We start from the raw sequence: 13,736 nt of genomic DNA on the forward strand, positions 1-13,736 counted from the left end.
TTTCACAACCAATTCTGTGGTGTTCGGGTAAAGGGGTATAAGTCATTTTTTTGTGCAGATGGAATTTTGTTCCCCAGATGAACACACAAGTTAAATTATACAAGTGGGTGTGCAAAAATCGAAGAATACTAGCAGTTGATGTGTTTTATTTGTGTAGAAAATTATTTGTAATAAGGGTTCCAAGTTTAATTTTCATTTATCTCCGAACTCATTTTTATGACTTATCCCCCTTTATCCAAACACCACAGAATTAACAACTACGGACTCATATACATACACATACCTTATTTATCCAGAAGATCTGTGTATGCACCGTCGTCATCATGACAATTGAATACGTCGCCATATTAAAATATTAACATATTGCAAGGGTAACGTGACTTATGGCCCTACCTGTACATAAAAAAAGAATGGAGTATATTATGATGAAAGCAGAAGAAAGAGGGAGGAAGAATAGAAAAAAAGGAAAGAAGAATAATCGGAGAAGAAAATAAATTAAGGATAACGAAAAAATAGACTGGATGACAGAAAGAAAATAATAGGAAATAAATAAAATTATACTAATAATATCCACATCTTCTAAAAACGTGTAATGATTTACTTGAATTTAACCGACATATTAAACTGTTGTCTAAAAGGTTGAGACTGGACACCCCTGCGAGTTCTGTACTTGAATGTACAAGAGGAGAAACATATTTAACGTTGCTAGGTAACGGAAAGAAACATGTGAAGGACATCACTGTGGAAGTAGACCAATGGGAAGTTCAAGGCAACGCATTGGGCCATCACTGGACTGAAAATGGCAGGGACAGGCTTTGCTATGGCTCTGTAAACACCACGGTCATTCACAGACAAGCATTCAAGACAAGGTTACACTCCGAAAATAAATTCAGAATTTCTACGACATTTCACTCTTAAAACTGGTTCTTTTAAATATCTTGAGCACAATTTTGATATTCGTTGTAAAAATTTTAAGATAAAACAACGGATTTTAGGTGTACTTTTGTAGAAATATGGAGGAATATTTTTTAAATGCAACAAAATAACACATTTCTTTGTCCAAAGAAAAGTCTCCTAATAGCCTAAAAAATGTGTGTACAAAATAGCATCCATGTAGCATTGATAGTTCCGAAGATATATAACTGTTTGTACGGAATAAAACAAAATAAATTAAAATAACGGGAAACTGCAATCAAAGTTTGGTGTAATTTAGGAACGTGTGTACCACGTGTATGGCGTCACATAAGCTAACAAGGCTATAAATGCATATTAAATTTTATGTAATGTATTTTTCTCATATCAGAATATTTTAAAAATAAAAAATATCGAAAAAAAAGTTACTACAAACTGCGATCAAAATTTAATATCATTCAAAAACCCTGTGCACCGGAGATTGAAAAATGGCGTCATAGCAGCTAACAAGCCCAAAAAGGTGCATCAGATTTTATATAATATGTTTTCATTATGTCAAAGGGGACTTTAAAGAAAAAATTTAAAATTATTTATTATTTATTGTTTTCATTTACCATATTTAACTATTTTTCCCCTTAACCAGAAAACTTTGAAACATATTTCAATCTGAACCCCGAATTTCTTTTCGAAATCTAATTTCCGATTTAAATTGTTGAAGCAATGTTATTTGACATAAACCATTACACTTTTACTAGGTCCTACTACTTTGGCCAATAAAACGGTATGACACGACGTATTTCAACCATTCATGGCTGCTTATCCTACAATTTTTTAATAAAACTTTTCTATCATTTATCTTGTTTATATTATTTAGGTTATGTTATAACTTCTGCTGTATGAGATTATGGATAGTCACGTATCAGAGATTGTTTAATATATATTGATAACTGAAGTGAAATTCAACTGTTTTAATAAAAATGAAACTGAATCAAAAAGCCTTCTTGACTAATAACTATAAATAGAGTTCAATGAAGATTGTATAGTTGGCACAACTGGTACCAAAAGAACACTGATCATAACACACTACTGCCATCTAGCGGAATATTTGTAATGATGAGATGGTACAAGAATACATTTTCAAGACAATTTAGTAAGTTAATTAACATTTTATTGTATTAGAGTACTTTATTTCTTCTAACCTTTATATATTTTTTTCTAATCGTGTAATAGTCAATTAAATCCCACTCGAGTTTTGATTCTCTCTAGTGAGATTACTATTGATTAAACTGCAACTTTTCCAAAGCTCAGATAAATCAATTTTAGTGAATTATTTTTTCCTCTTATTTTTTTCATTCTGAACCCTGAATTTCTTTTGGAAATCTAATTTCGGATTTAAGTTGTTGCAGAAATGTTATTTTATATAGGAAAAATTTAAATTGTGCTTCAACTAGGGGCAAAAAATATAAAAAATTCACTATCTTCTCCCTTTAAGGATAAGTGATAACTGTTTTCTTCGTGTAGTCCTCAATAATTTCCTGGCCATTAAACTGATTTGTTTACACTGAAAACTTTGTGTGAACATTTCCATTAATTTGTAATATAGTTTTTTTCTTTCGTTTAATCTCTCCACTTGTAGGACTTATACAACAATGCCTGTAAGGGAGGGGATAATTCTATGGACACACTAAGGCTGGTATTCATAGTCGACACTTTATATCACCACTTTGCAAAGTGACACTTTTGACGAAAGTGGCTCTTTTATATTAGTGGTATTCATAGACGATTGAAGAAGTGCACTTTACAAAGTGTCACTTTACGCCAGCAAAGTGTAGAGTTACAATTTGGTTGGTAACAGAAGTCCAACAATATCTTTCAAAACAAGTGAACAAACAATAACAAATTAATGTGTAACCCACAGATTATAATGCTTGTGATTTGAGTTGGGAGCCTAATTTATCGCACGAGAAAGAAAAAATATATATTTCAAGTTGTTTTATTTCAGTTTCTAGTTTTCGCTGCCGATAGTTTATATCAGTTTTTGTCAACAGGTCATCGAAGAGATTAGCAAAAAAGTTTTTTTTTTATCAAATCGGAACCATTTTTTTTTTAATTCTATATCATTATAAAATTCCACGCGATTGTCTTTAGGCCTATCCCTAATGTAGCGCTTTCGTACATTGTCCACTAATTGTGCCATCTCTTCCGCACGTTCTAATAAATAATTCGACAAACTCCAAGACGTCCGCCATTTTTCTACAAAGTGACACTTTCGGTTCAAAGTGTGGTCGGAAGTACACTTTCATCCAAAGTGTTCCTTTGCACCAAAGTGTCGACTGTGCAACGGAAAAGTGATACTTTGAGTCTTCCAAAAGACACTATGAGTACCAGCCTTAGACATCGACGTATTTGTGGGCCTCTCCTAGGCTGGAGTCAGCAGAGCGTAGGGGGACTCCACTGAGACACACACAGAACATAACAGGCGGGATTCCAAATCTTCGGACTGTTCCGCCTAAGGGCAGCGCGGATAATATAGTTTTTCTTGTCAGCATTGAATTGAATAGCATTGAAATTAGCTCTATTGTGCGCATTCCTAAACCACGCCGGCTGACTGCACTAAGGTTCGCTGAAGGCAAACCCACAAGTCTTTAGGCCAGCCCGTCCATGAGTCGCCAGCCGGCGTTCGGGGAATGTTATGGAATGATGACAGAATGAAGATATGTTTACGGAATGGTGTAGTAATATGGGAAAACGAGAGAATCTCGAGAAAAACTTCAACTGCGACCTTGTCCGCCACAAGTGTCACTATTGACGTTTCTTCATTCTTGGATATACTCTTTTAACACCTAGGTGTTGTGTGCTTTGGTTATGGTTGTGATATGTTGAACCTAGCAGAACATCACAAACTCCAACCATAACTACAGCAACATAGACACTGACATGAAAATACTACACATTAAAAAAAAACAGAGATTTGACACTAGAACAATATGAAATTTACAAGCACACAAAAACACACCCACAAGACATCCTAAATAAAAAAACCACAACCTTTTCCATACAATAATGAACACACCCCACCACAACAAGAAACCAGAAGAGAGCGCTGGAACGCATTAGCATTCAGAGGATGGTGCAAACAACGTCGGAATTAGTCAATCAGGTAACATAACACCAAAATATATAGTCTAATGTTAACACAGTAAAGTAGTTATTATTTATTCAAATAACTTAACAATTCATCAGTGATGAATTTTCCAATAAAAAATTTCTGGCCTCACTGAGAATGGAACTCTGACTGCTTGCGCTATAGCCGCCACTCCTGCCATCTTACTTAAAAATTTTTTACAACGTGACGGCAACTGTGGTAGTTAGTGGTAGTGATAACATGAGTGACAGTGGTAGTTGCAGTTATCTGCAACAATCCAGTAGTAGAAGTTACTAATGAAAAATAAAATTTCTAGGTATTACCATAGTCTAGTATATACAGTCACGAAGCTCAATACCTACGTAGTAAATATGCATCCATAGATAGTTGCTAACTATCAGAATCGCTACTTATTTATAACTTACTTATAAATGGCTTTTAAGGAACCCGAAGGTTCATTGCCGCCCTCACATAAGCCCGCCATCGGTCCCTATCCTGTGCAAGATTAATCCAGTCTCTATCATCACACCCCACCTCCCTCAAATCCATTTTAATATTATCCTCCCATCTACGTCTCGGCCTCCCTAAAGGTCTTTTTCCCTCCGGTCTCCCAACTAACACTCTATATGCATTTCTGGATTCGCCCATACGTGTTACATGCCCTGCCCATCTCAAACATCTGGATTTTAAGTTCCTAATTATGTTAGGTGAATCAGAATCGCTACTATCGCCTCATTACAGACAATGCGAAATAGTACCGGCACAGTCTATTGTTCCTAATACCCTCACAACTCAAGCTTCGTGACTGTATATATTACACTGTGGTATTAATTTCTGAGCCGAGTGTACACAGGAGAAACTTAGGAATTTCTATCAATTTTTTAAAACGGAAAGTTAATTTCATATATGGGTTTACATTATGATTTTCCACTGGGGATTAAAAAGTTCACAACCAATTTGTGTCAATGAAATGATAAATTATTTTTTAAATTAGCAGTAGCTCGCGCTGCCACACGCTGCCGCTTCCAGTATAAACTCTGGAAATTTATAGACGCTCATGTAACGTAAAACCGCACACAGATATATTCACGACTATTCAGTCGTGGCCCCTGGACACGGACATGATATAGTACTTTAAATCCAATATATCCCACCGTAGAAATATAGACGTGTATACACACATTTTAATATTTGTGACAAAAATAGTTAAGATGAATTTCACAGTCCAAAGCCAAACAAAGTAGCATATATCTGTAAAACGAAGTAGGCCTATTCTCCATATACAGGGTGTTAAAAAAGTGTTCAATATTTCAGGAGGTGATAGTTTGCATCAAAACAATAAAATAATTTGTAATAAACATGGGTCCTAGAACACATACTTTCTGTTAGTTTATTTTATTATATAACATTATATGCACCCAAGCTTAATACAAAATTTCGGAATTTATTTTTCATACCAAGGACAAATACTGAATCACACAAAAATTTTCCAGTTTTTCAAGTGTTTCAATTATACAATTAATTAGCCTACATCCTCATCCGAATATTTTCAATATATTTCCTAATACAGAATAATTTATCAATTTTTTTTTTCAAAATAATAGTTATTTTCAAGCTGCTTTTACACCTTATTTTCAATTTCTTTCTTCCTTTCTCTCTTTTCTATTTTTTTTTTCTGTTTTTAATTAGGGTATGTTTCGTTTTCCTTGTTTATGTTTTATAAGGTATGTGAATTGTAAATCATGAACATTGTAATTGAGCTTTGCCCGTTATGTAAATGAATCAATGAATTAATCAATCTATGAATGAACGAATGAATGAATAAATAAATAAATAAATAAATAAATAAATAAATAAATAAATAAATAAATAAATAAATAAATAAATAAATAAATAAATAAATAAATAAATAAATAAATAAATAAATAAATAAAATCACACTGTAACCAGTGCTGTCATGAAGGCCATACGGGGCATGGGAACTAAAATTTTTTGTTTTAATTAATCGTGTGGGGAAAAGAAAATTTTGTGTGTACGGAGCCATACTGCATATGGGTGCCTAAGTTTTGTACACGGAGATCTATACAGATCTTAGATCATCTCTTGCTGTTCCTAATGTATTTTGTTTGATGTTCATAAACAAAAACTGTCCATCTGCAGCACTGGAATCCAGAATTATATAAAATAATGGTTGAAAAACAAGAAGTGTTGCAAATACACACTCCAGGATTCATCGAGACAAGTGTGCACCTATGGTGGGGCTACATGGTGTATTCTTTAAATCAAGCTTGTTGTACAATTAAAATGTAAAGCAAAACAATTTCTTTACTTCCTCTTTAATATTAAAAAAAAAGCATTAAATGGCAGTCGGAGAGATAGAGAGAGGAGAGTAAAATATATTTCAAGGGAGAAACAAGGAGTGGGGCGTATGGCCAAGAGAAAAATTACCATGACAGCACTGGCTGTAACTACCAGGTTATTTAGCGTCGATGGAATTAGTTACAGCGGGATGGAATTTAGCGAGACGAGGTCTAGGATTCGCCACAGATTACCTGACATTCGCGTTATAATTTGGAAAATCTCGGGAAAAGCTAATCAGTGAATCGAACCGAGCGCAGCTTCGGGTAAGCACACAAACTTGCCTGCCGCCTGAGCTACGCCGGTGATTCTGGATGATCGTTCGCCTCAGTTCAGGCATGTGGACGTGAGGCCAGCAGTCGGCTAGTAGGCCTTCTCTCTCCACGGGCTGTGGCGTAACGGATTTGTTGTACTGTCTTAGACAGAGACAGGGCGTTGTACTGACTCCACTTCCCTGGGAGTTCAATGTGGTCATCGATTTTCAGGTCTTAGAAACTCCCAAAGAATCTGTTAAAAACAGAGTCCATATAAGGATATGAAAAACTTTCAATACGCCCACTTATATATCTACGTACCTTCACTCACACTCACACTCACACTCACACACTGTATACAGGGTGATTCACGACTAATGACCTGATCTTTAGTAATCAGTTCTACAGGCCATTTTGAGCATAAAAGTCACATGAACATGGGTCCAATTATCATTAGTTTGAAAGTTATTCGTAAAATTACAAACATCACACTGTGAATCAGGCTTTGGAGTTGCTTGCATCGTAAAACAAACATTGGAACTTAAACTAAACGGAGGGTTGCGCTGTGACGTGAAGTACGGGAGTAAAATGAATAGTATAGGTTTCGTGATTATCAGCTGCGTCTATCAGGGACAGCCGCGCCGAGGTACGGAACGCCAAGCGCCATTCACAAACGTCCGACCAAGTGCATTGAAGTGGGATATTTGAAAGTCTGATTCTTAACCAAGGTATATATATTTTATAATTATTACAGTATTTTAATTAATATTTCTTCGTATTTTAAGTGAATAATTCTTAGTTCTGCGAAGGACCACTGCTACTTTCGTAGGATAATCGCTGTAACTCCTTAACGATTGATAAAATCAGGCTCATCTTCATATGACATATTAGGCTCAAAATGGCCCATAGAACTGATTCCTAAAAGGCGAGCCATTAATCGTGAATCACCATGTATACGAAGTTGAATTCGTGGGTTCGAACTTCGCTTAGGCCGATTACTTGTTTCTGTCCCCTTCAAGATTTCCCAAAATATAAGGCGAATATCATGTAATCCCATGGAGAATCCTTGACATCAGCTCATCAAAATACCATAGAGCTATCAAGAATTCCACCTATGAAAGCGTGTAGTAGGTATAGCAACTTAAAGAACGATTAAATACATACCATACAAGCAAACAATAAAATTGCATAGTACAAGGATACATCACATTGTATTTCATCCAGTTCAACATAGTCTCTAATATTTGTAATCTGATTTGAGCTGATTATACAGGTTGTTCTGAGAGGTGGTAGTAAGTCTATTAAAAAAATTAGGATTAAAAACGTCGGTTCTAAAATTAAATTTTGTACGAAGTAAGGCTTTGGAAAAGGTATTGAAAGAACAAAGAACAGTATATCTCCTAATGTGTGCAGTCATTTTTTCTCTGCAGTAAACAGCAAACATCATAAGACTTGGGCGGAAAAGCTATGAATTCCAATTAAAAAAATGTAATTGTTTTACTCTTTTGTACAGACAATTCTAAGTTATGATGCTGAAAAATCATTGTGAAGGAACGCATTAAGTGTTCAAAGAAACAAGGGAAATAAAATATTATATTAAACGAGAAAAATACTGAAGATTCTTGAGTTTGTTTCTATTTTCTCGGAATTAACAATATGTTACATACATAATTTCCCCCATACCCAACTCTAAGGCCGTACATTCTACCAGACAGATCAACTGCTGTTAAATATCATGATTTCATAGCAAACGAATTGTCTGTCTTGAAGGAAATGTCATACCATCAAAGGCTATAGATGTGGTTTATGCATGCTTCGTAATGTCCGAAAACATGTAACACAGACTTTTAATGTGCGATAGATTGGTCGTAGAGGTCCAGTACAATGACCTTCTCGTTCCCCTGACTTTAATCACTTTGATTTGGTTATGAGGACACTTAAAGACCTTAATGTCGTCAACGTTTGTCGGCACATCCGAGACCAACTAGAAGTGTTTGAAAGACTGCATGAGTCCGTTAAGACAAAGAACAGAAGGATGCATTACTATGAATGGAAATCACATTCAGCATCCCCTATGGACAAGTACTCATATCGAAAGATGTTAATTTCAGGGCCCATGTTTATTAGTAGGGCTCAGAAGTTGATAAAAATATCTTCTTTTTTCTGAGACATCACAGACAATGCAGGATGCAATATAAACTTGTTTCACTTCAACACGAACCAATATAGCCTACTTTTATTTTGCATTTTTTGGTCTTTTGTTTATTGGTAACTTTTTTTAAGGAAGTGTTTTACTTTTTGTTGCATTTTTGCCCTTTTCTACTTTTGAACGGACTTTTTTTTACGGTGTAATCGTAATCTACATTCGAGAAGCTATTTCAGATTGCTTACGCAATTCGATTCCGTCAAAGAGGAATTTTCCTCACTGTTGCATCAGCCTTGACTCCTGATCACGTGTGTTACGTGCTTCCCCCAATTCAACGCAACAGAACAAATACTGCACCCGCGGTGCCCGCAGTCAGTGTATTATATATATCTCACAAGTGACGACGAAAAAATTCCGAAAGAAAGATAACCGACGTTCCTTCAAAACTGAGACCCCACGAATGGTGACGTTTAATGCAATGCTGAATAAGAAGTATGCCTGGGAATTTCAGTTCCTCCTCATATTTAAATGTGCATTGCAGTGATTTCTGAGGCATTCAATAATAATAATAATAATAATAATAATAATAATAATAATAATAATAATAATAATAATAATAATAATAATAATAATAATAGTAATAGTAATAATATATTATTAAAATCTTGATTTTTTTTTTTCATTTTAATATATTTTCAGAAACTTAGTCATTTTATAGGTAATTTTTCTGTGATTTTTAGTTCATCAACGTCAGAACCCTATTTATTAGACTTTATTTTCTTGCTTTTATAAATAGATCTACTACCACTTCTCAATATATTGAATGTTTTTTTTAACACTGTGTACATCAAAGCATGTGTGACTAGACTGAATCTTACATAAACTTACACAGTACGGATATGAGGACAAGGAAGAGATAGGACAGATACAAATATCGCTTGTCAAGGACACATACAAATATAGCTCGTAAGACTAGAAGACGACGCGTCGGTGGGAAAACAACAGTCACGAGTAAACAAAATGGGCGCACGTGCGCTCGTAACAACATGCAAGCCACAGGAGGAAGACATACCAAATATGACCTGTAACTTCAGCAGAAGGAAAGGGAAACTTTAAATACTAAAAGTTAATTTCTTGTTTTTAAACAACCCAAGTATTATTTTGTTTTTTTTTTTTTTTTTTAGTTGGATACTTTAATACTATTTCCCTCCAACAAACACTGAGCCCTCTAGAAACGTTTGAATGTCGTTCTGCGCAATACGTTATACCAGAAATAAAATGTTTGGACTTTGTACCTCAAATTCAATATTTTGTAGCTAAGTTATTGTTTTAGAGAACGTCTCAGTTAAAGAAATTAAACTTGTGGTCTCGTTAGTAAGTAACCGAGAATTCGATTCATTTCCTACTCTCAGTGAATTTCTAATAACACATGATAAACTCTCATCCAATATTTTTGGAAGCAGAAAATATAGTTTTCATTGATAGACATTGTAATTGAGGGAATACTATCCTTTCTGCTGTAGAAAAACAATAAAATTGTATTAAAAATCCTTTCTTTGTGAGAAGTAATAGTTCGCCATTCAAAAAGAAAGAGGGGATGTTAGAATTATCTTCTGAGCCGAGATTAAAAGTTGTGTTTCCTACAATGTCTCTGTTGAAATCTTCGTTGCATGCAGCACCCATATAACCCAATGTTTCTCGAATTGCATTACATCATTTAGCGTAATTTACACCATCATATTTGTGTGAGAGTACATTTTCTTTTCCGGTCTTCTTGAAGATGAAATATAGATGTAAACTTAATGTTGAGGTAGACTTGCGACTTATGAATATCTACAATTGAGCCAGATTTCGCAAAACAACAACAACCATCACACTGATAACTTTGTGGTAGGTCTAAAAATCTTGTTTAATTTTTCACGGCAAGGACATCAACCATTCCACTGATAACCTTATAGTAAGTCTTAAAAACTGGTATCATTTTTCACAGAAAAAATACAATACAGGGTGATTCAGACCACCCGTGACAGTTATTTCGGAAACTAGTGCATTAACATTTTCGAGACAGAAATATTTGTAACTAAAGCACATGTGAACTTTCACTCGAGCTTGATTTCATCAATCATTCTTAACAGAAAGTATGGTCAGTGGCGTATTACTTTAAAATTTCAAATGGGAGTCGGGGTAAAATATGGTACCATTTGATAGAGCGCTTTAAAACAAACAACTTTCATAGGAAATGTTTTTATCAATTCCTACTCTTTCAACGAGTATACATACATTAATGACATACATTAAAGTATTGTTATTCATTATGTCATTACAAATATCGATTTACAACTAAGCATATGCGATATTGATTAATATCGTACGCTCAACATCCCGCAAGCCTTGCGAGCACCAAACCAAAATGGCAGGCGCGAGTTTTGAAAGTAATATTGTTCGAAGTTGGGTTTATTTCATTACTCAAACTTCAAACATTCCACTGGGAGCCATTCCCCAGGTAAATTTCACAGATTGCACAATCAACAACATGTATTTAAATTAAAATAAATTCTACTCATGTTAATTTTAATATTCTAATAAATTGAGTTCATTTCCTGTGTTTTAATGTGTGTTGCTTTGAGATTAAAATCTCCAAACCAAGCTCTGCAATTAATCAATAAATACGGCGTACACGCCTGCCATCCGTTGAGCTATTCGGGAACACGCTGAAAAGACACTCACACTCGTGCCATCTGTTGCAATAGTCGAGAACATGCTGAAAATACACGCAAGCTCATCATGCATGCTCGCTTATGCTAGTTTCATAAACATACTCGCGTCTTTATTACTACCATTACAGGCTCGTTCCATAATACTTATACTATTAATTCACTACGTTATCCAAACATGTTTAATGAACAGAACATAACTATCAGCCTAAATTATAAAAAATATTTTGAGGGTTCACCAAAATAAAATATAAGCTGCAAGAGGTCCGCGACACCCAAAATAACGGTTTTAAACTATACGAAATCAGGTGATATTTCCACACTGTAAAACTTTAAATATTCCACTATCACTTGCACTGATTCACCAACAGTACCAAATTTCAACGATATGTGCTAAATCGTTTTCATTATACCTATAAGATCATTCAAAAGTTGGTCAAAATACGAAGTGTTATAAATATTACAATATTTGATGCAAGGAAATAACAAAAACATCACAAATGACACCACCTAGTTGAATCACAATACCTACAAAAGCACAATCGTTCGGACTTAAAAACTCATTCCCAGTAAAGGAGCAGTAAGGAACATTAAGTTCATTAGAGGCTGTAGTGCTAGTCTTTGAGATCCTCCTCTGTACAATGAAATAACAAAAATTCTATTGATATGGAAGCAAAAGACAAACTCCTAAACTTAAAGAATGTTATAAAATCAAAAAGAAATAAAATAACTTTTATGCGTAATGGTAATACGTGTTGGACTGATACGGAAACAAAAGACGAACTCGTAAAATTGAAGCATGTTCTAGAATCAGAGAGGAACAAAAGAATATCCATACGCATTAATAACCTGTATTTGTTGTATACAAAGAGAGACAAATAACAAAATTACTTCCAAGTCGTACAATATCAGAGACAATGACTATAATTATGATGAACTGCTTCAAAACTTTCTCATTTTACTTCAGAAAGTTGTAATGACATAATAAGCGGCCATTACGACGCGCTTCTTCACAAAATGGTCGAGCAATGACTTCGCTATATCGACAGTTAGAAGAAATCATTAAATTTCTCTTAATAGAAACAAAGGAGATTCTAAGCGGAAAAAATAATCGGGTAACACAAAGTAAGTAGCCGAATTCTGCACAGAGATATTGGACAATTTAGTAGTCTACTTAAATATCTTTATAAAAGAAAGCTTAGAATTCCCCCCCCCCCCGGAAAGCCAGTATCTTGTTAGTGATGATTTTTCAATAGCGGATACTTGCTAATTACTTACCCGAGTTTTCCATTTCAAATCTACTTGTACAGTAGTGGCAAAAAAAAAAACGGACCGACCCTTGTAGCTGATTTCAGGGCCTTGTTCACTCCAGAGCACGATAGACTGGTAAATTTTTTTTCGTTCCTTATTCACATTTATTCCCAATAGTTTTAGATTGCTGGTAAAATTCATGTTCTGGGAATAGTAATTTAATTAAATAGTAAAATATCGCTGCAATCGAAAAGTACTGGGAATAAATTTGAATAAGGAACAAAAAAAAGTTTCCTTCCCAGGCAGGATTCGAACCACGAAAGTCTTAGTTACCAGTCTATCGTGCTCTGGAGTGAACAAGGCTCTGAAATCAACTGCAAGGGTCGGTCCGGTTTTTTTGCCACTACTGTACACGATCAAATTTTCGTCAAATTCAATGCTTCACAAAACATTACAAGACTTGTCAATGCTTTACAAGTTTTATTGTCAAATCACTTACAATATTATAAAAGTCTTCGATTGGCTTGAATAAGAACATGCACTAATGGAGCAAAAACTTGACAATTATTTTGAGGAATCGACCAATGGGATTCGAAAATATTATGGCGTCAAGAACTACGAAAAAAAAAAACATGACGTCTTGGCCGAAAAAGTTTTTTAATTGGTTTATTTTATGACGCTTCATCAGTTGCTGTGGTTATATTGCGTCTGAATGATTGAGGGGAAAATTCTGGAAAAACCTCAAACAGGTAACCTTTCCCTAGCAGGATTTGAACCCGGGTCCTCGCTTTTCACGGTCAGGTTTCTAACCGTTACTCCAAGCGGTGAACTAGAGAGACGTTGCTTACCAGTTAATTAAATTATATGAATTAAACCCATGCCTGTACGCCTTGAGTTCTGTGAAATACCACAATAAAATAAAAAAATGAGCACGAGGGAATAAAATTGCAAGACAG

The 13,736-nt window shown here is 34.8% G+C and overlaps 1 protein-coding gene across 4 annotated transcripts in view; it reads right to left on the minus strand.

The window, feature by feature from the left end:
- nemy (no extended memory) overlaps positions 1 to 13,736 on the minus strand; it is a 560,333-nt gene that overhangs the window by 209,040 nt on the left and 337,557 nt on the right. For 2 of the 4 annotated variants that reach the window (XM_069819565.1, XM_069819557.1), the window contains exon 2: positions 6,700 to 6,922. The exons of the other annotated variants lie outside the window; for them this stretch is intronic. In XM_069819565.1, the coding sequence (XP_069675666.1) occupies positions 6,700 to 6,890 (191 nt within the window). In that variant the 5' untranslated portion in view covers positions 6,891 to 6,922. The remainder of the gene's footprint in view (positions 1 to 6,699; positions 6,923 to 13,736) is intronic. 4 annotated transcript variants of the gene reach the window in all.

The sequence above is a fragment of the Periplaneta americana genome, chromosome 1 (assembly GCF_040183065.1).
Source record: "Periplaneta americana isolate PAMFEO1 chromosome 1, P.americana_PAMFEO1_priV1, whole genome shotgun sequence".
Classification (NCBI taxonomy): domain Eukaryota; kingdom Metazoa; phylum Arthropoda; class Insecta; order Blattodea; family Blattidae; genus Periplaneta; species Periplaneta americana.